This window comes from Myodes glareolus, chromosome 8 (assembly GCF_982192425.1).
Source record: "Myodes glareolus chromosome 8, mMyoGla1.1, whole genome shotgun sequence".
Classification (NCBI taxonomy): Eukaryota; Metazoa; Chordata; class Mammalia; order Rodentia; family Cricetidae; genus Myodes; species Myodes glareolus.
In genome coordinates, this window is record NC_142033.1 from 108,180,727 (window position 1) to 108,197,647 (window position 16,921).

General features: G+C 58.1%; 4 protein-coding genes across 9 annotated transcripts in view; 1 reads left to right on the forward strand and 3 right to left on the reverse strand.

Annotated features, from left to right (window-relative positions):
• On the reverse strand, positions 1-2,510 carry Amh (anti-Mullerian hormone). 2 transcript variants are annotated; one of them, XM_085692486.2, is made up of 5 exons: positions 2,016-2,510; positions 1,542-1,684; positions 1,260-1,449; positions 1,002-1,161; positions 1-893 (listed from the first exon to the last, which is right to left on the reverse strand). In XM_085692486.2, the coding sequence occupies exons 1-5, from the start codon at positions 2,425-2,427 to the stop codon at positions 44-46; spliced, it is 1,755 nt and encodes a 584-aa protein (XP_085548612.2). In that variant the 5' UTR covers positions 2,428-2,510; the 3' UTR covers positions 1-43. The 2 variants fall into 2 exon arrangements, with proteins under 2 accessions (XP_085548612.2, XP_048316578.3); XM_048460621.3 differs by having other exon boundaries at positions 1,260-1,368; positions 2,016-2,500.
• A 259-nt stretch (positions 2,511-2,769) lies between these two features.
• Sf3a2 (splicing factor 3a subunit 2) lies at positions 2,770-8,858 on the reverse strand. The gene is made up of 9 exons (XM_048460602.3): positions 8,695-8,858; positions 5,957-6,118; positions 5,779-5,850; positions 4,976-5,022; positions 4,594-4,703; positions 4,156-4,205; positions 3,937-4,077; positions 3,768-3,836; positions 2,770-3,683 (listed from the first exon to the last, which is right to left on the reverse strand). The coding sequence occupies exons 2-9, from the start codon at positions 6,080-6,082 to the stop codon at positions 2,883-2,885; spliced, it is 1,416 nt and encodes a 471-aa protein (XP_048316559.1). The 5' UTR covers positions 6,083-6,118; positions 8,695-8,858; the 3' UTR covers positions 2,770-2,882.
• Positions 8,859-9,012: 154 nt separating this feature from the next.
• Positions 9,013-11,431, forward strand: Plekhj1 (pleckstrin homology domain containing J1). Of its 2 annotated transcripts, none has more exons than XM_048460610.3 (6): positions 9,013-9,372; positions 9,456-9,523; positions 9,594-9,660; positions 10,725-10,815; positions 10,893-10,956; positions 11,004-11,431. In XM_048460610.3, exons 1-6 carry the CDS (start codon positions 9,279-9,281, stop codon positions 11,070-11,072), a joined length of 453 nt encoding a protein of 150 aa, XP_048316567.1. In that variant the 5' UTR covers positions 9,013-9,278; the 3' UTR covers positions 11,073-11,431. The 2 variants fall into 2 exon arrangements, with proteins under 2 accessions (XP_048316567.1, XP_048316566.1); XM_048460609.3 differs by having other exon boundaries at positions 9,025-9,372; positions 11,024-11,431.
• A 511-nt stretch (positions 11,432-11,942) lies between these two features.
• The window catches only part of Dot1l (DOT1 like histone lysine methyltransferase), a 42,785-nt gene continuing 37,806 nt past the window's right edge, over positions 11,943-16,921 (reverse strand). Inside the window, exons 27-29 of one of the 4 annotated variants that reach the window (XM_085692483.2) lie at positions 15,755-16,693; positions 14,553-15,183; positions 11,943-13,899 (exon numbers count right to left, since the gene is read on the reverse strand). In XM_085692483.2, coding sequence (XP_085548609.2) covers positions 14,588-15,183; positions 15,755-16,693 — 1,535 coding nt within the window. In that variant the 3' untranslated portion in view covers positions 11,943-13,899; positions 14,553-14,587. The other 3 variants (XM_085692482.2, XM_085692485.2, XM_085692484.2) reach the window with 3 other exon arrangements.

The following is a 16,921-nucleotide window of genomic DNA, read 5'->3' on the forward strand; positions in this document are numbered from 1 at the left end:
TGAGTGTTTGCTGATCTTTATTGGAGTACTGACAAAGCAGGCGTCACCGGCAGCCGCACTCGGTGGCCACCATGTTAGGCACGTGATGCGCGCTGATGCGTTCCTCAGACAGGCTGATGAGCAGCTTGCCCGCGTAGGCAGTGGGCACGCAGCAGGGTAGGCGCCCCAGGGCAGCCCCGCGAGCCTGCATCTTCAGCAGGAGCACCACGTGGTTCCCGTAGTGCGGGTTGCGGTCGGACTGTGGCCACGCGCAGGCGCCTTGGCAGTTGTTGGCCTGGTAGGTCTCAGGGATGAGCACTGAGCGCTCTGCCCGCAGGTCTACGCTCAGCTCGCGCAGCCCGCACGGCCCTTCTGCGGCTGTCTCCACACTGCGTCCCGCCCTCCCGCGCCCTTCCCTCCCACGCCACTCAGCACGCAGGCCCTGCAGTGCCTTCAGTAGCAGCAGCGCGCGCAGCGGGTCCCCGGGGCTGTTGGAGTCGTTGGGGCACAGAGCCAGCAGGCGCGACAGCAGAGGGGGCGCAGCGGGTGGCAGACCGGGAAGGCCACGCAGCTCTGAGGCAGCCGCCTGCAGCTCCACGGCTACCCTGCGTGCCAGGCCGGCTGCCCAGGGAGCAGAGGCGGGGCCCTGCAGCGGCGTGGGGTCCCCCACGGTGGCTGCAGTGGAAGACAGCAGCAGTAGCAGGGGTTCCTCCCCATCGAGCAGGCATTCCAGCGCCGCGGGGTCCGACAGGTTGACCAGGCCCTGCGGGAAGCTGGCCAGCGCCCCAGGGTCCAGGGCCAGACGCGTGTGAGAGGCTCGGGTCGGGGGTCCCCGCAAGGCACGCACCAAGCGGGTGAGAGTCTCTAGGAAGGGGTCGGCGCTGTGTGGCAGCTCCTCCGGCTCTAGGGGCAGCCTGGAATAGAGGGCAGTGAGCCAACCTTGAACATAAGAGGCTGTGGAGGGAGCATTTCCTCCTCCCCACATCTTCCCAGTTCCAACTCCAGCCCGGCCCTGCGCACACCTGGGCGGCGGGAAGGGCATGGTGTCCAGCTGGCCATGCGCTGGCTGCATTGATGACTGGGTAGGCGGCAGCAACAACAGGGTAGGGGTCATGCGTGTGAAACAGCGGGAGTCAGAGCCAAACAGAAAGGCCTGCAGCTGGGTGATACTCAGGGTGGCACCTGCGGAGGATGAGCACGTGGCTAGCTGAGGGAAAGGGCTAAGGGCAGCCTCTTTTCACACCGGCCCCTCCCCTCTGCCTGGACCTGCCCGGACCTACCTTCTTTGCGTGGCTGAAGAGTTAGGGCGAGGCCAGGGCCACTCCAGGCCTCTGCTGGGAAATCCACAACCAGCACCAAATAGCGGGTGTCCCGTGTAGGGCAGAGGTTCTGTAGACATCGGGACTCTGCTGGACTAAGGAGGATGGCCAGGCTACCAGGCACACCCATCCCATACTGGGACCTTGTGTACTAGAGACCCCAGGAACCCTTCTATTAGGCAGATCTTTATACACCCCAACCAGACGGCTGTTCGGGGATGGCCCCATGCCACTCCCAAGTACCTGTGTGCCCTGCAGTCCAGTCCCTGTGACGGTGACCTGGGGGCCGGATCCCGGGTAGAGCACCAGCAGGGCCTGCTCCCAGCGGATGGCTCCCCCACGTGGAGGCTCTTGGAACTTAAGCAAGAGCGTGGGCTCCCATATCACTGTGGGCCAAATACTGGTTGACAACTGAGTCTGAAGCCACCAGCTTCCATCCATCCCTCAAGACCTGTCCTACAGAGTCCCTCAGCTGGAATCTGACTGGAGATCTGTGGCCATGCAGGCCTGAAGGACCCTGATCCCAGACGTGAAGTGAAGTGAAGTGAGGACCTTGCTTGAAGGGACTCGGTGACCCCTTGCCTGGGATGGAGTTGGGGTGTTGTGCTCTGCCATCAAGGCTGTGCCTGGCAGTCAAGCAATGGGACCTCCCCGCAACCTCCCCCAGGTCCTTGGGATGAGCTTCAGGTTGTACCAGGCGCAAGGCCTATCACATACCTTCAGTCAGATGCAGGACCAGCAATTGCTGCCCCCCAGGCTCCCCTAGCCAGGCCCCAAGGTGCTGCAGGACTGGCAGGGCAGCCTGGGCATCAGGACTGCAGACTCCAAAGGTGGCCAGGTTTTGGGGTCCCCAGTGAGACTCCTCTACAGCCTCCAGGAAGGCATGCTCATAGCTGTCCAGCCCCCCTACTACCCTTAATGGGGTTCTGCTTCTGTTCCCCCCAGCTCTCAGCGTCACCAGGCACAAGGGCTCTGGGGGATCGTTGGGAGGCCAGAGCCCATCCTCCAGGAAGATGAGGCCCCTGGTGCTGGGGGCTCTTTGGAGCTCTTCCTTCAGAGTCTCCGCCTGTAACACAGCCCCCATGGTCACCAGCAGTAGTGCCAGCAGAGAGAGGGGTCGCCCCTGCATGGCGGTGCAACAAAGCCTGGAAGGCCCTGCTTATATGTACGGCTGAGCAGGAGTGCTTGGGAGGGGCACCCCTATCAACTCTGGAAGTGACCTTGGGGGACAGTGCCTGGCGCCCAGTATGCCCAGCAGGTGGGAGGTGGCCTTCTCAAAGGGTTTTCTGTCCTCAGAGACAGGCCCACAATTGCAGAAACCACAACTGTCCTTGAGTAGCTCCCATCTGTCTAGGGAGCCCACCTGGAGGACTCACAGAACCCCGGGTCACCGTGCCTCCAATGAAGGCATGCAGTACCTGCCCATCCCCTCCAGCCCCCAAAAACACATAAACCACAATGCAGACAGGGAGACATGGGGGAGGCTGTTTAATGGACTCAGAACAGGACAAAATAGAAAACTTTTCAAGGACTGGCCCCGGGAAAAGGCTGCACACAGGCAGCAGGGGGTGCTGGGGCCATGACTCAGTTGCCTGGGGGAGGGGGAGGCATGTTCCCAGGGCCGTCTGAGGGGAGTGGAGGCCTTAGCATGGGGGGCATAGGAGCTGGGTGCACCCCAGGATTTGAGGGGTGAACCCCTGGAGGCTGAGGGTGGACTACAGGTGCAGCAGGGTGGACCCCAGGAGGAGGCTGGGGGTGTACCCCAGGTGCCTGAGGGTGGATGCCAGGAGCTGGGGGGTGCACCCCAGGAGCCTGCGGGTGAACTGCAGGAGCAGGTGGGTGTACCCCTGGAGCCTGAGGATGAACTCCAGCTGACGGGGGAGGGTGGACCCCTGGAGCAGGCGGGTGGACCCCTGGAGCTGGCGGGTGCACTCCAGGGGCTGCTGGGTGGACCCCTGGAGCTGGCGGGTGCACTCCAGGGGCTGCTGGGTGCACTCCTGGGGCTGCTGGGAGCACACCTGGAGCTGGGGGATGGACTCCAGATGTTGGTGGGTGGACCACCGGTGCTGGGGGGTGTACCCCAGGAGCAGGGGGATGAACTCCAGATGTGGGTGGGTGGACTACTGGGGCTGGGGGATGGACCCCAGGAGCTGGTGGAGGCATCTGGGGAGGTCCAGGGGGCCCAGAGGGAGCAGGCCCGGTGGGAGGCATAGGGGGCAGAGGCAGGCCACCAGGCGGAGGTGGGGGCAAGGCATCTGGCAGTGGTGGGCGAGGAGGCAGGCCATTCATGAGTGGGGGTGGGGGTCGCTTGACGCCTGGGGGTCCAGCTGGGAGGCTGGGTGGGGCAGGAGGCTTCTCCATCTTAAAGTGGAACTGAAGAAAAAACTGTAGGGGAGGAGGGGGAGGAGGGTCAGAGACTGGAGTGGGGAGAGGGAGAAGGAGTACCATGCAAGGTCTGCGGAACCTCACCTGCTTGGTCTCTCGGTTCCAGTGGGTCCAGAACTTTCCCTCTGCCTTGTCGATCTCCCGGCTTGGCACCTGGGAGAGGAAAGCAAAAGCTGCAGTACCCTGGGTGGAGACCGGGACAGACAGACAGCCTGATCCCAGCTGCTCCCTCTCCTGTCCTCGCTGTCACTACCTTGAAGGCAATGGTCTCGTAGGGCTCAGCAGCCATGAGCAGGTACTGCCAGCGGCGGTCCGGGGGCTCAATCCTCTGCTCATAGGCAGACATGAAGCGGTGGCGTGGCATGATGCCCTCGGCAATCTCAGGGTAGTCGATCTGTGGGACGTGCACAGCAGCATCAGCACCACATCCAGGGGTCCGCTCCACCCCAACCTCTGACTTGTCCCACCTCACCTGAAACAGCAGGCTCTGCTGGCCCATCTCTGTGTCCCTCTGCTTGGTCACTACAATACACAGGGGACAGGGCTGTTATGTGTCATAGGTGCTCACCTGGCTAGGATCTGAGCAAGAGAACCTAACCCAGCACTTCATGTCAGGGCAGTGTGGACAGCCCTCTGCAGCCTGGCTACACAACTGGCTTTCTGACCAGGCCAGGTCACTGGGGGCCTCTGCTGAGGGGCTCTGGGAGTGCTGACTGCAGATAACCTGCCTCCCCGTCCTTCTGGAAGTTTCTAGTGGGGGATGGGTGCTTATCGCCCACCTGTGGGCTGCTATGACGACAGAGGAAGCAGCGGCTGTGTGTCCTAGGGATGGGTGTATCCTGTGCCAGGGCCCTCAGGGCTCATTCATGTCGCAGCCCACAACCATGGGCTGGCCGACACACACACACACCTTTGTAGCCAGGGCGGCCAATCTTCACAAACTTTTTCACCTCCACCTTGACCTTCTCAGGTGCTGGCTGGGCAGGGGCTTCCTTGGCCTCTTTGGCAGCTCGCCGGGCCCTACAAACAAGAAACATGGGTGCATGGCCCCTCCACCAGCTGCCAAGGCCAAGCACACAGGCGCCAGAGCCCCCTGGCCTTGGAGCTCATGGCCAGGATGAGGGCTCAGCCCCGGAGTCTCCCCAGCAGGGACGGAGCAGGTGGGCACCAATCCCCCGCTGTCCTTGCTCCTCAGTGATCGGCTCTGCAGTGGGGCTGCCGGGCCGGAACACAGGCAGAGGAAGCACGGGACCTGTCCCTCCTCCCCACCCCGCCACAAAGTGAGGGCTTACAAGTTAGTCTGATGTTTCTTCCCTTGGGTGTGGGCCAGGTAGCTCCCCTGCAGAGAGAAAGGAGACAGGTCACTGAAGTGGGGGAGGCGGGACAGGCAGGACAACTCTAATGGGACCCAGCCCATGGGTCTGACATGAGGCCCAGAGTTTAGAGTTTCTTGGAGTATGGGAACCTACGGGGATGCCGTAGCCATGGCTGCACTGGGGAGCAGTGACCCGCCATGCCACCCTGGGAATCTCTCTGTGGTTAGGACAGGCACACACACAGGGAGCTCCTACGGGGGGGTGGAGCCTAAGCTACTGCTCAGCATCCTGTGCAGTTGTGGCAGCTGACTCCACTGTCAACGCGGTCACTGCTGACTGCTCTGCTCCTCCAGCCAAAGGGCTAGGAGGCGACCTCCTGGACTACCAATGGACTCCACAGTCCCTCCCCAGAAGACAGAACCATGGCTATATCTCCTCCCTGATCCCCTAAAATGCAGAAGCAGCCCTGTTGCTGGGACACGCTGACTGCTGTCCTGACACCAAGGTCAGAGAAAAAGGGTAAAAGGGCAGCTGGTCCCCAGGCCACCTTCAGTGTAGAGCCAGAGGCCAGGGCTCACACAGCAAGCTGCACAGAAAGAACTGGACGGGCATACAGTTCAGCACAGAGGCTGCTTACCCAGCATAGCTGAGAAAAAACAAAAAATTCAACCAAACCAGACCAACACTGAGGGAGTCTTCGCTCTGGGTGACAGGTCCAAGGCCCACCAATGTCACCAGTGTAAAATGCCCCAAGTCTGCCCAGCTGGGGAAGCGCATACCTCATTGTTATGCAGCGTCAGGCAGAGTTTGCATTCATAGGATCCCAGATGGTTTTTCATAAAATACGGGTCCTGGGAGGGAACACAAGTACCTGTTAGACCACAAAGCCTGGCTCTCTGAACCCAGGACGGAGGCGTGGTAGGGGGCTCTGTGTACATGGGGACACTCCTCCCAAACCTTGTTGATGTCGATTGTTTCAAGGGCCAGCTGCCGCAGGCGCTCCCTGCGGTCCCGGTTGCTCTCGGAGGAGGAGGCCACGCCCCCACTCCCCGTCTTGCCTCCAGGTCTGTGCTGAAAGTCCATGGTGCAGGCTTGGGAGCTTCAGGAGACAAGGAAAACCTGGGAGAAAGAAGGGCCAAGGATCAAAACACTGTTGATCCTGCTAGGACCGTGGGGTGGCCAGACACTCATGCAGCAGGCAGGCCAGCCATCACTTGTCTTGTATGTCCCAGACTGGATTCTACCTAATCTCTAGGGCCAATGTGAATCAAGTACAGAAACCGCCAGTTTTTGCTAAGCAAGCCTGAGACCCTAGTATCATTTCTTCAAATCTCATGTAGCCCAGGCTGTCCAGAAACTCATTATGTACCTGAGGCTACCTTTTTAACTCCTGGTTCCCCCAAGCATTGGAATTATAGAGGTGTGCCATTACATCAAACTGATTCTTTAGGTGTTATGAGGGGGTGGGGAACAGGCAGAGTCTTACATAGCCTGGCTTGGCTTTGAACTCCCTTTGTGGTGGTGGGGGTGCTGCTTGTGTTTGAATTCTTGTTCTTTCCAGGTACTGGAAAGGTATGAGCTACCTTTGCCTACTGTAACTTATTAAGATGGGATCTCTCTCCATAGCCCTGGCTGTCCTGGGACTCTCCACATAGACCAGGCTGGTCTCAAACAGAGATTCACCTGCCTCTGCCTCCCAAATTCTGGGACTAAAGAATCCCCATCTGACACACAGGGCATAAGGAGTTTTTCCTAGTCTCCCAAGTTCTGAGGGCTGTCCACAGTGCTGCAGAAAGCTCTGTGCCAAGGGTTCCACCTTCCAGGCTCAGTCAAAGCCACCAGGCCATGTTCTCTTGATGGTGGAACACTTTAGACTGTCTGCTGTTTATATGGTTATAACTCAGAGTAAACTCAGTGCCCAGGAGACAAGTGGAGGGCAGTTCCTGTTGTCATTGCTGGAGTCTCATACAGCAAAAGGGACCTTGCAAATCCTACTTATCTACAATGTCACCTTGGAGTCTGCCTAGGAGGTAGTTAGGAGAGCTCAAGGCAGACACTATGAGGTCACTGGTGGTCAGTTCCGAAGGAGGAAGGGACACAGAGGCCTCTGGATGTTGGGAAAATGAGAGGATGTGCACTCAAGCTGTGAGCTGGACAGACTGTTGGTCTGTTTCATACTCAGCCACCCAAGGACTGAAAAAGGGAAGCACTGTCCATATCTTCAAAAGTCACCAGGAGACACACTCCCAAATTAGATGGAGTTGGCCAGATGCAAGAGCAGAGTCTGCTCCCCAGAATAAGAGGGCACCCAGGGCAGTGACAGGAGGGAAAACTCCTTTGACTTCTGGCAAAGAGGACTCCCAAGAACATGAGACTCTGGCCATTCTTCCAAGGGGACAGGGTGTCCAGCCACAGGCTTGAGGGTGCAATTCAAGGGTGGAGTGCTTGTCTAGTATGCATAAAGCCTCTAGGGTGTGTGCCTGAGGTACTTGCGTGAGCGTACCCACTGAAGGAAAAATTCATCAGTTCTGGAGGGTGGGAGGAAGAAAGGACAAAACCAGCCCGGGAGAGCACAGTCCTTGGTTCTGGAGGAGCAGAGTTCTGCAAAATCTCACAACTGAGCTACCCTCTCAGCCCATGACGAATTTTCAGCCTCAAAAAACACAAGCACTTAATTGTGGGGCCTGCCTTTCATGTCAGCTCGTTTTGGGAGGCCAAGGTAGGAAGATGCCGGAGTTGGAGGCCAGAATGGGCTATGCAGTGAAAACCTTTCTTAAATAAGAGATAAAGGGCGCTGGGTAGGCTGGGGAGTTGGCTCAGTAGTGAAAAGCATTTGTGCCCTTGCAGAAGACCCAAGTTCCGTTTCTAGCACCCAAACTGGGCAGCTGACAACCAGTTCCAGGTCATCTGGCACCCTCTTCTGGACTCAGTGGGTGTGGGTACCACACTCAACATTCACAAACACACATAAAAGATAGTCTGGGGAAAGCAATGTGAACACCGGCATTTATCATTCTGCTTCCTGCCAAGTTCCTGGGACAACACTTCCCCACCAAAGCGAACTGTACCCTTACACTGTGTGCAGTAATAACCCTTTCAAACTAGACACCCAGGTGTGGAGGCACGCGCTGTTCATCCCAGTAGTGGGGAGGCAGAGGCACCACGATGTGTGTGAGTTCAGAGCCAGCCTGGTTCACATTAAAGTTCCAAGAGGGCTGAATTGTGCAGTGAAAACCGTTCGAAATAAATTAAAAGTTCTGCCAATGACTGGAGACGTGCGACCTCACGGCCCACCATAAGATTATCGATAAACGATCGATAAGGGAAGAAAAGTGGTATTTGAGAAGGTGCTGCTCTGGTCCACTTTGGGAGGAAATACCGTTATCTTTTAATCGCAGCAACGGACCTACATAGGAGCAGCAGTCGCCAGGGCCCTAACTAACGATGAGGGAAAGTGAGGCAACCAAGGACGTCAAAAGACTCTCCAAGACCCCGAATCACACCAGGGGCCAGACGCGCGGCGGGAATCCCTGACGCCGCTACGGCCCAACGGGCCTTGCGAGAGCGCGCTCTCAGGGCGCGCGCCAGGCCCGAGGAAGAAGAACGCGCTGCCCGCCCCCACCCCCACTTCCACCCCCCTTCCAGGGGCCCCGCGGTCTGGGCAGCCACCACCGACAAGCCGCGCAGCTCCTCACCGGCGCCCAGGGCCACGATACCCGGGCTTAACCTCCGCGACGGCCACGACTCGGCTGCGCGTACGCGCACGACGGACTTAAGAGATCACTTCCGGGAGCAAATGAGGCGGAGTTTCTTGTGTGCGCATGCCCGAAAGATGGACTCGGTTTCTAGAGGCGCGAGGACAAGGAGTCTAAAGTGCGCACGCTCACTGAGTTGTCCACGAGCTCTCGTTCCGCTCTAAGTCTCGTGACGCTAACTATCGCGACAAGACAGAATCTTTGTTTCACCAGCCCGGGAAGGGGCTTAGCTTAACGTGGGGTGCTATGAATCTAACTTAATACTTCACGTTTAGAGTATCTGACGGTTACCTAGGGACGGGGCTTTCTTTAACTTCCGGCTCTGAGTGCAATTGCGCCGACCCACACGCCAGTGCCACCTTATGGTAAACTACGCGATAAGCTCCACGACGCGCAGGCGCAGTAGCTTTGATGGGACTTCCGGGAACGTTCCCTGAGACTTTTGTGGCGCTGGTTGCCGCTTCAGACAGGACGGCGACCGGGAGTCAGGGCGCGTTTTAGTTCGCACGGATCCCGGCGGTGTGATGCGGTACAATGAGAAAGAGTTGCAGGCGCTGTCCCGTCAGCCGGCAGAGATGGCCGCCGAGCTAGGCATGCGGGGTCCCAAGAAAGGCAGCGGTGAGCGCTTCGGGGCGGGCCGGCTCGATTCCCGGGTGGGCGGATGAGAACAGTTCCGTACTGACAACGCCCTGTGTCCACAGTGGCCAAGAGGCGGCTGGTGAAGCTGGTGGTCAACTTCCTCTTCTACTTCCGCCCGGACGAGGCCGAGGTAGGGGCGTGGGGGACTCGGGGGGCCCGCGCGGCCCGAAGGCCGGCGCTCATGGCCGTGTCTCGCGCAGCCCCTCGGAGCACTGTTGCTGGAACGCTGCAGAGTGGCCCAGGAAGAGCCCGGCGGCTTCTCCATCAGTAAGTGCGCTGGTCCCCACTGTCCCCACCCTGGACTCTGCTCCGCGCACCTGTCTCCCTTTTACTCCCCAGGAGCCTCCATTTGTCCTGGATCCCTCGTCTCCTGAGGACCCAGCCCTGCAATAGCTGATACTCTGAGGGCCCCCGGGTCTGGTCTCCGCTGTCGCAATCATAGTTTCTTCCCCCACCTTCACAGTGCCTATTCTTCGCAAGGAGAGGCACAGCCTGTGCAAATTTTGTTTGTATTAGAAACAATCTCCGCGGGTAGCGCTTCTAAGGCTGAAGTGACACCTGTTAAACCTTCTTCCTTGGCGATCTTTACGGTACCATCTGGTAGAGATTTGGCCCTCATGTCTCACACGGGGTTCTCCATCTGTACTCCTAGTTTTTGCATGTGTATATGGAGGCCAGAAGTCAATTTCTGGTGTCTTCACCACCCCCTTTTAAAACAATACATTTGTATGTACACATACGTGTATTTGTCTATGAGTAAACATGCCACTAAGGCCAGAGGACAACTTTGGTTCTCCTCTTCCACTATATGGGTCCCCGCTATTGAGCTCTGGCCATCAGGCACGGCAACCAGCACCTTTACCTGCTTGGCTATCTCATCCGTCGCACATGGACTTGGTTTTTAGGCTATACTGGCTGGCCAGCAAGCCCTCGGAATCTCCCCATCTGTTTCCTCAGCACTGAGATTACAGGTGCATCCTGCTTTGACATGGGTGCTGGGGCTTGAACTCAGGTCCTCCTGCTTATTATATGTGTGACAGGCACTTTACCAACTAAGCCATCTCCCCAGTCCTATTACCATTAGGGCCGACTCTGACCTCACATCAACCAGTTCATACGTAATTATCCGACTTCCCAGTGGGTTCCCTTTTCATGGGTTCAGGAGTCAGGACTCTGGAGGAGCCAAGCCAACCTGTGACAGGCAGAGAGGATGGCTTGGTAGGACAAGAACCCCAGTGAGAGGAAGCTGGGCCTTCTGGCCAGCAGGATGTGGACCAGGTGGACACCCACCAGAGGTGGCTGGCTCCCTTCCTTTATTTACCCCTTTCTAGGCTTTGTGGAAGACCTCAGCAGGAAGTATCACTTCGAATGCTGTAGCCAAGAGCAGTGTCAGGAGTGGATGGAGGCTCTTCGCCGGGCCAGGTGGGGCTTTGGGAACCACTGGGAGCTGGGTGGAAACATGGGGGAATGTGATCAGTGAGTCTGGCCCTTTTCTCCAGCTATGAGTACATGCGACGAAGCCTCATCTTCTACAGGAACGAAATCAGGAAGATGACAGGCAAGGTGTGTAGGGGTGGGGTGGGGTGGCCCTTCCCTGACCTTGTTCACAGTCAGCATGCACCCCCCACAGGATCCTTTGGAGCAGTTCGGCATCTCTGAGGAGGCCAGGTTCCAGCTGAGTAGCCTGCCTACGGACGGGCGGACCGCTTGTATCGGTTCCCAGCTAGATGTGTTGGACTGACCTTTGCCCGGCCTCTGGCTATCTTTGAAGGTGTTTTTTAGAAATGTCTGTTCAAAGCCAGAGGTCCAGAGGAGGTGGGCAAGGACTAGAATCCTTGTTCCCATGCCATCTCCCTGTCAGTACCCTTGAGTGCCCCCAACTGGGGACTGAGCCTGGCACAGCTCCCCTGTCCGTTATTGGGTGAATGTATCATGCTAGGTAAAGCTGTGAACCCCACTCCTGCTGATAGAGCAGGCCATGGTGCTGGCCTTCAGTCCTGAGCCCGCTATATAATAAAGGTACCCCTTTTCCAAGCCACACAGTGAAGTAAATGGGGAGAGGTGGGGGCACGGGTGGCAGAATAGCTCTTCTAAGAGGTTAGCGGCTAGGCCGGGCTGGGCAGTGGTGGCACACGCCTTCAATCTCAGCACTCAGAAGGCAGAGACAGCAGATCTCTGAGTTCTAGGCCAGCCTGGACTACAGAGTGAAACTCTGTTTTGAGAAACAAAACGAAAAAGACTGGGCTAGGGACACATAAACACTCATGCATGCAGGTGCATATACACACACAGCTTGGGGGACAGGCAGTTCCCAGTGTGCCTGGTACCAGGCTGGTTACCCTCACTGAGGAGATGGGGAATCCTGCCTGGGTTTTGTGGGGGCACATATTAGTGAGTCCTGGGTAAGGGACCCATACCACCTGGCTGTGAGCAACTTGAATGCTGTTGACTCACTGGCTTGAGTTTTCCTCAGGCTCCTCCAGAGCTGTCATAGTCTCTCAAGGGAGGTGACAGTAACCACACAAAGACAGACCACACTAAGAACTGGCTCAAGTGAAAACAGCTTTTTATTACTGTGTCTAGAGGCGGCAACAATGTGTGAGATGCCTTGGGAACCAAGGGAGAGAACAGTGCACCCGTTAAGTACAGAGGTCATTACAAGACAGAGCGAAGCTGCATCAAGTTACAAACAGGCCAGGCTGCCAAAAAAGCTGTGTAGGTTGAGGGTGGGAACCGAGAGGTGTGTCTGGTAGAGTCCCTGTGTGGGCTAGCGTGGGAGTAGGTCCCAGTCCGTAGGGCTTCCTATCAGTTCCTGAGCTCAAGCCCTGCAGCACCCTTGGGCTGGAATACCGGGGACCACTGAGGCAGCCTAGCCCCATGCTAGGACCATCAGCCAAGGAACCCAGGGCCACCGTGCACCATGTTCAGTTTACTACGGGTTCCCCTTTCTTGTGGGCTCAGGAGAGGACTCACAACTGTGCCCGCCTGGAGCACCTGTGGCCCACTGGGCCATGCGGGCCACGAACATGCAGTGTCTGTCCCCTAACACTCAAGTAAGGTGGGGCAGCGACCACTGGAGCAGCAGCTGCCAAGGTGGCAGGTGGTGTGTACAGTGTTCACTCAGTGTCTCGTTCCAGGCCTGGGACTTGCTAACTTTATGGCCGCCCTGCCCTGCAGCACCGTAGCTAGCTGTGGTGTGCAAGAACAGGCCTGGCGAGCATGAGCACCATCACGGGGGGGGGGGGGGGGGGGTGGGAGTGGGGGTGGAGGGTGGAAGGGACACCAGCACCATCTTCACAACTGCCAAGGGAAGCAGGTAAAGGCTGAGGAGGTCAGCATGGCCTCCCAGCTTAGACCACCTACCCCTAACCTGAAGTGAGCAGCATTGAGGGCAGTCAAGACCGCCTCAGCAAGCTAAGTCAGCCCTGGCCCCTTTGCAGCCACACCCAGTGCACCTGTCCCCAGGACCAGGAAGCAACTCTTGGACATAGGCAGGTGGTGCCCACAGTGACCAGAGACCCTGGGTGGCCCAGCACATCTGGGCCACACTCCTGCAGGGCCCCTGACCAGCGCCATTTTTTTTTGTGCATTTGAATAAATAAATGTATTTTTCCTCCTCACTTTTCTTTCCGTTAAAGTTCACTGTGCATTATACAATCTAAAAATAAATGCAGTCAAGTCTATGAAATTTATAAATCTCCATCACATCTCTATAAAATACTGTCACTCATCATGTGACTCTCTTATACACAGATGCCAGGGGACCCACAGTGGGCCAGCCCCATGTCACCTGGCCAGCATGCCCCGAGCCAGAAAAGCAAAGAAATACAAAGTAAATGCACTTGTCACAGGAGCCACTGAGCACTGCAGTAGTGGCCCACACCTGTCAGCACCACTCAGCCCAGCCAGGCACCCAGTCCTGCCCCAGCCCAGTCTGCACCCACAGCAAAGACACGCCTAAAGCCACAGGGTTAACAGCAGGGTGTTCACAGTGACAGCGGGCGAGTTCCAAGGAGGGAACAGAAGTCAGCCCCCATCGTGCATGCCTGGCGTGCCTTTGGTATCAGGACAAGCAGTAAGGGTGCATCTGAGAACTGTTTGGCCATGGTCCACATCTGGGGCAGCACCCGGGACAAAGTTGGAGATGGGTGGGCATGGGCTCGGTGGTGAGATAGCACCGGGACGGAGTCTAGAGTCCTCCTGGTGGCCAGCCCGGCAGGCCAAGTCTTTATATGATTCTCTCTCACAGACACTTAGGCGTCCCAAGAGGTTGCCTTGGACGACTTTGATGGAATAAAATAAGTCAAAATTGCTTATACTTTAAAAAAAAAAAAGATAAATATTTTATCTAAAACTATTGACAGTACAAACTGGACCAGTCCAGCACCTCCTGCGGTGCCGCCAATTCACAGTGGCTCCACGTCCGGCTCCGCCGGCCTGGCAGGCAGCAGGCTTGGTCCACACCATCCTTGCATAGGTCGTGGCTGAGGTAGAAGTCCTAATTACCTGCAGGGAGGAGGAGCATGGGTTAGGTGCGTTCAACATGTCCTCTGTGGCCGAGCTGCCCCACAGGACGCGCAGGCTAGCTGGAGAGCTCTGGCCCTAGGACCTCCAGGTGCAGCTGTCAGGCTGTCCTGCACTCAGGCTACGGCTACCACATGGCCATACCCTACCGCCATGATGATAGCAGGTCAGGGTTTGACAGCCGCTGTTCAAGGAGAGGCGGACAGCTCCCTGAACCTTAAATCCCAACTCTGCTCAAGAATGCCCATGCTACCACCCCAGGCAGCTTTCTGCCCGTGGACAAAGTAAGTCTGCAACCTTACCCACTGACTACCCCTTGTTTCCTTTGCACAGGCAGGCTGGTGACAGATGCCTTAGTTCAGAGCTAAAAATGTGACCCCAAAATCAAGGACTGCTATGGGCCAGGAGTCTTACAGTAGGTTGGGGCTACCTTGGCTTTTGTGAGCCACATTCGAGTCCCATCACCTCAGCTGTCCTCTCAGCGGCTGGATGAGGACCAGGTAGTTCTGCACAATGTTGGCCCTGCTTCCCTTAGTCCCCCTCCCCCATCTCCACGACTCAGGACCCCAGGCATCTGGCGAGCCCTGCCAGCCGTCTTCTGGGCAAGAGGAGGGGTGGTTTGGCTCTAGCCTTACCTTACAGAACATGAACTGCTAGCTAAGCAAGGTCTTTATCGAGGCTTAACCCCCGAAAGGTGCGCAGCATAAGGAGGCGGCATGCCAAGGGAAACCCACACAGCAGATGGCCCCGAGGAGTTGGCCTGTGGGGCGGCGGGCGCAGCCTGCGCCAGGGCCAGCCGGGGCAGGGGCTGGTGGTGCACCGTGAAGGAGGGGCGGGAGACCTTGTGTGGAAGGGAAGCGAGCTTGACAGACAGAGAGGCATTAGCAGGCTGCAGAGAAGCGGCAGAGGAGGGGGGTAAGAAAGCTTTGTTAGCCGGGAGGGAGGCCAGGCTCTGCAGAAGCACTGGCTCCGAGTTAGAAGCCAGCAGCGCAGGTGGAGGAGGCAAGGTGACGTTAGGAGGAGGGGGTGCATGGAGGACAGGTGGCCCCGCAGGGGGCCGGCCCAGGTGCTGAGGAGGAAGTAGGGGAGGTGGAGGGGGCGGCCGAGTCTCGACCGAAGCCGCGGCCTGAAAGGAAGAAGCCGAGGTGCTGGCCGCCGCCTGCAGCGGGCTCAGGCCCAGCGTGGCACTGCTACACACAGCCCCGCTACTGACACCAGCTCCAAACGGGTGAGCAGAGGCAGAAGGCACCGCATGGGTAAAGACACCTGTAAACAGGAGAGAAAAAGCAGCTTCAACAGGCAGCACGGTCCAGGCGGGTGGAGCAAGAGGAGCATAGTCACCAGCAGGGAGAAGCAGAAGACAGCGTGACTCCGGTCCAAGCGCAGGCACAAGCAGCAAGCAGTGGGCTCAGTGCAGGGACACTTACCTGCCAGGCTGAGGCCCCGCCCCTCGGGCCCACCTGCCCGCCCCTGCCCAGTCAGGACTGCACCACGCCTGGCCTGTGGCCCAGGCTCCACTCCGCCCTGTGTCTGAGCAGGCCCTCTGGACTCATTCTTGCACCAGGCCGGCTTCCACAGACCGGCCATGAGGCATGTGGGTGGTCACCTCAAACAGGGGATGCCCCAGGAGAAAGAAATGCCTAGTTAAGTGCACCGTAGTCTTCTGAAAACAAGAGGCATGCGTTATAAGGCTAGACAGTCTCCTTCAGTCACACCATGATGACGGCTAGCGAGGACACAGGGACACACTCCCATTGTACCCTCTAGAGGGCTTGGGAGGAACCTCCAAAGCAGCTGGTGAGGAACTTGAACTAGACGTCCTCCCCTCCTTGCCTACCTCCAACGGTTCCACCGGTCACCCCGGAGGAGAAGCTGCCCATGGTGTGCGAGTTGGTCAGTCGGGGCGCAGCGGATGACACATGCACCAAGCCTGCAGCGGCGGGCACAGTGCTGAACAAGGACTGCAGCACAGAGGAGCCGGCCACAGAGCCCAGGTTGGCCTGTAGGGACATGGGGCCCAGAGTGAACTGGGGCCCAGGGGTGAAGGTGCTGAGAAAGGGCCGGGCAGCCTGGGCAGCAGGTGTCGTACTGCCTGCAGAGGAAGCCACAGTTACTAGACCAGGACCACCGAGGAGGCCACCTGGAGGCACGGCTGCAGCAGAGATGAAGAGGTTGTGGCCACCCTTGAAGTCCAGCTCACGGTCACGGCCCTTGCCTGCCCTGCTGCCATGAGGCAGTGCAACTTTGTCCGCAGACCCACACAGGGGCAGGGCCTCGCCTGACTCCTTGCCTGCGTTGCCCTCGCCCTTCAGGCCACCCAGGCCCTCTGGTTGCCGCCTGCTAAGGAAGGGATTAGTCTCTGTGGTACTATCCTTGCCCCGCTGTGATGGGAAGCTCAGGCTGGCCACCTCAGGGCCCTTGTGGGAGAGGGAAGCACCGTCGTTGAAGCTGTGTAAACCGAGGTCTGCAGCGAGGCCCCCATTGAAGGCCAGGCCGTTGGGAGGATTGGCGCCAGGGCTCGGGCCCTCGGCTGCAGTCAGAGAGCCGGCAAAGCTTTTCCTTGGGTGGGTAGGGAGCTTGGCCTCAGTTGCAGGCTCCTCCAGAACCGGCCGGAAAGAGAACAGGGGGCTGTGGCTCAGTGCAGAGCCAGCCTGCAATGGACTGTCCACGGCCTTGGCCAAGCTGAGGTCGGAGATAGGTGAGAAAGTGGACTTCCATTTGCTGCTGTTCACAGGCTCACTTGAGGGTGCAGGCTTCCTTCCCACCAAGCCACCACCTGATGGGAGAAGTCAGTGGCCATGAGCTGAGCCTGGGGCCTGCTGCTTCCTGCAGTGGGGAAGTGGGCTGTGCCTACCATGTGGCTGACACACATTCTACTAGGCAGAGGTGATGAAGAGATGAGGGGCTCATGCACTATGAGACTTCTCTCGTCTGCCCCTCCCAACTGCCCATGCACCAGATGCAGTCCCAGGCTGGCCTGTCCTGAACACGGGGCACCCCCACA

What these genes read in the sequence shown, in the direction of transcription:
- Amh (XM_085692486.2), bottom strand. Translation starts at nt 2,427, where the DNA reads ATGCAGGGGCGACCCCTCTCTCTGCTGGCACTACTGCTGGTGACCATG. An exon ending in TCTTCAGCCACGCAAAGAAG is followed by an intron (nt 1,162 to 1,259) that starts GTAGGTCCGGGC and finishes CATCCTCCGCAG; the next exon opens with GTGCCACCCTGAGTATCACC. An exon ending in ATGCCCTTCCCGCCGCCCAG is followed by an intron (nt 894 to 1,001) that starts GTGTGCGCAGGG and finishes CCTCTATTCCAG; the next exon opens with GCTGCCCCTAGAGCCGGAGG.
- Sf3a2 (XM_048460602.3), bottom strand. Translation starts at nt 6,082, where the DNA reads ATGGACTTTCAGCACAGACCTGGAGGCAAGACGGGGAGTGGGGGCGTG. An exon ending in AAGAAACATCAGACTAACTT is followed by an intron (nt 4,704 to 4,975) that starts GTAAGCCCTCAC and finishes TCTTGTTTGTAG; the next exon opens with GGCCCGGCGAGCTGCCAAAG. An exon ending in AGCAGAGCCTGCTGTTTCAG is followed by an intron (nt 4,078 to 4,155) that starts GTGAGGTGGGAC and finishes CACGTCCCACAG; the next exon opens with ATCGACTACCCTGAGATTGC.
- Plekhj1 (XM_048460609.3), top strand. Translation starts at nt 9,279, where the DNA reads ATGCGGTACAATGAGAAAGAGTTGCAGGCGCTGTCCCGTCAGCCGGCA. An exon ending in GCCCGGCGGCTTCTCCATCA is followed by an intron (nt 9,661 to 10,724) that starts GTAAGTGCGCTG and finishes ACCCCTTTCTAG; the next exon opens with GCTTTGTGGAAGACCTCAGC. An exon ending in GAGGCTCTTCGCCGGGCCAG is followed by an intron (nt 10,816 to 10,892) that starts GTGGGGCTTTGG and finishes CCTTTTCTCCAG; the next exon opens with CTATGAGTACATGCGACGAA.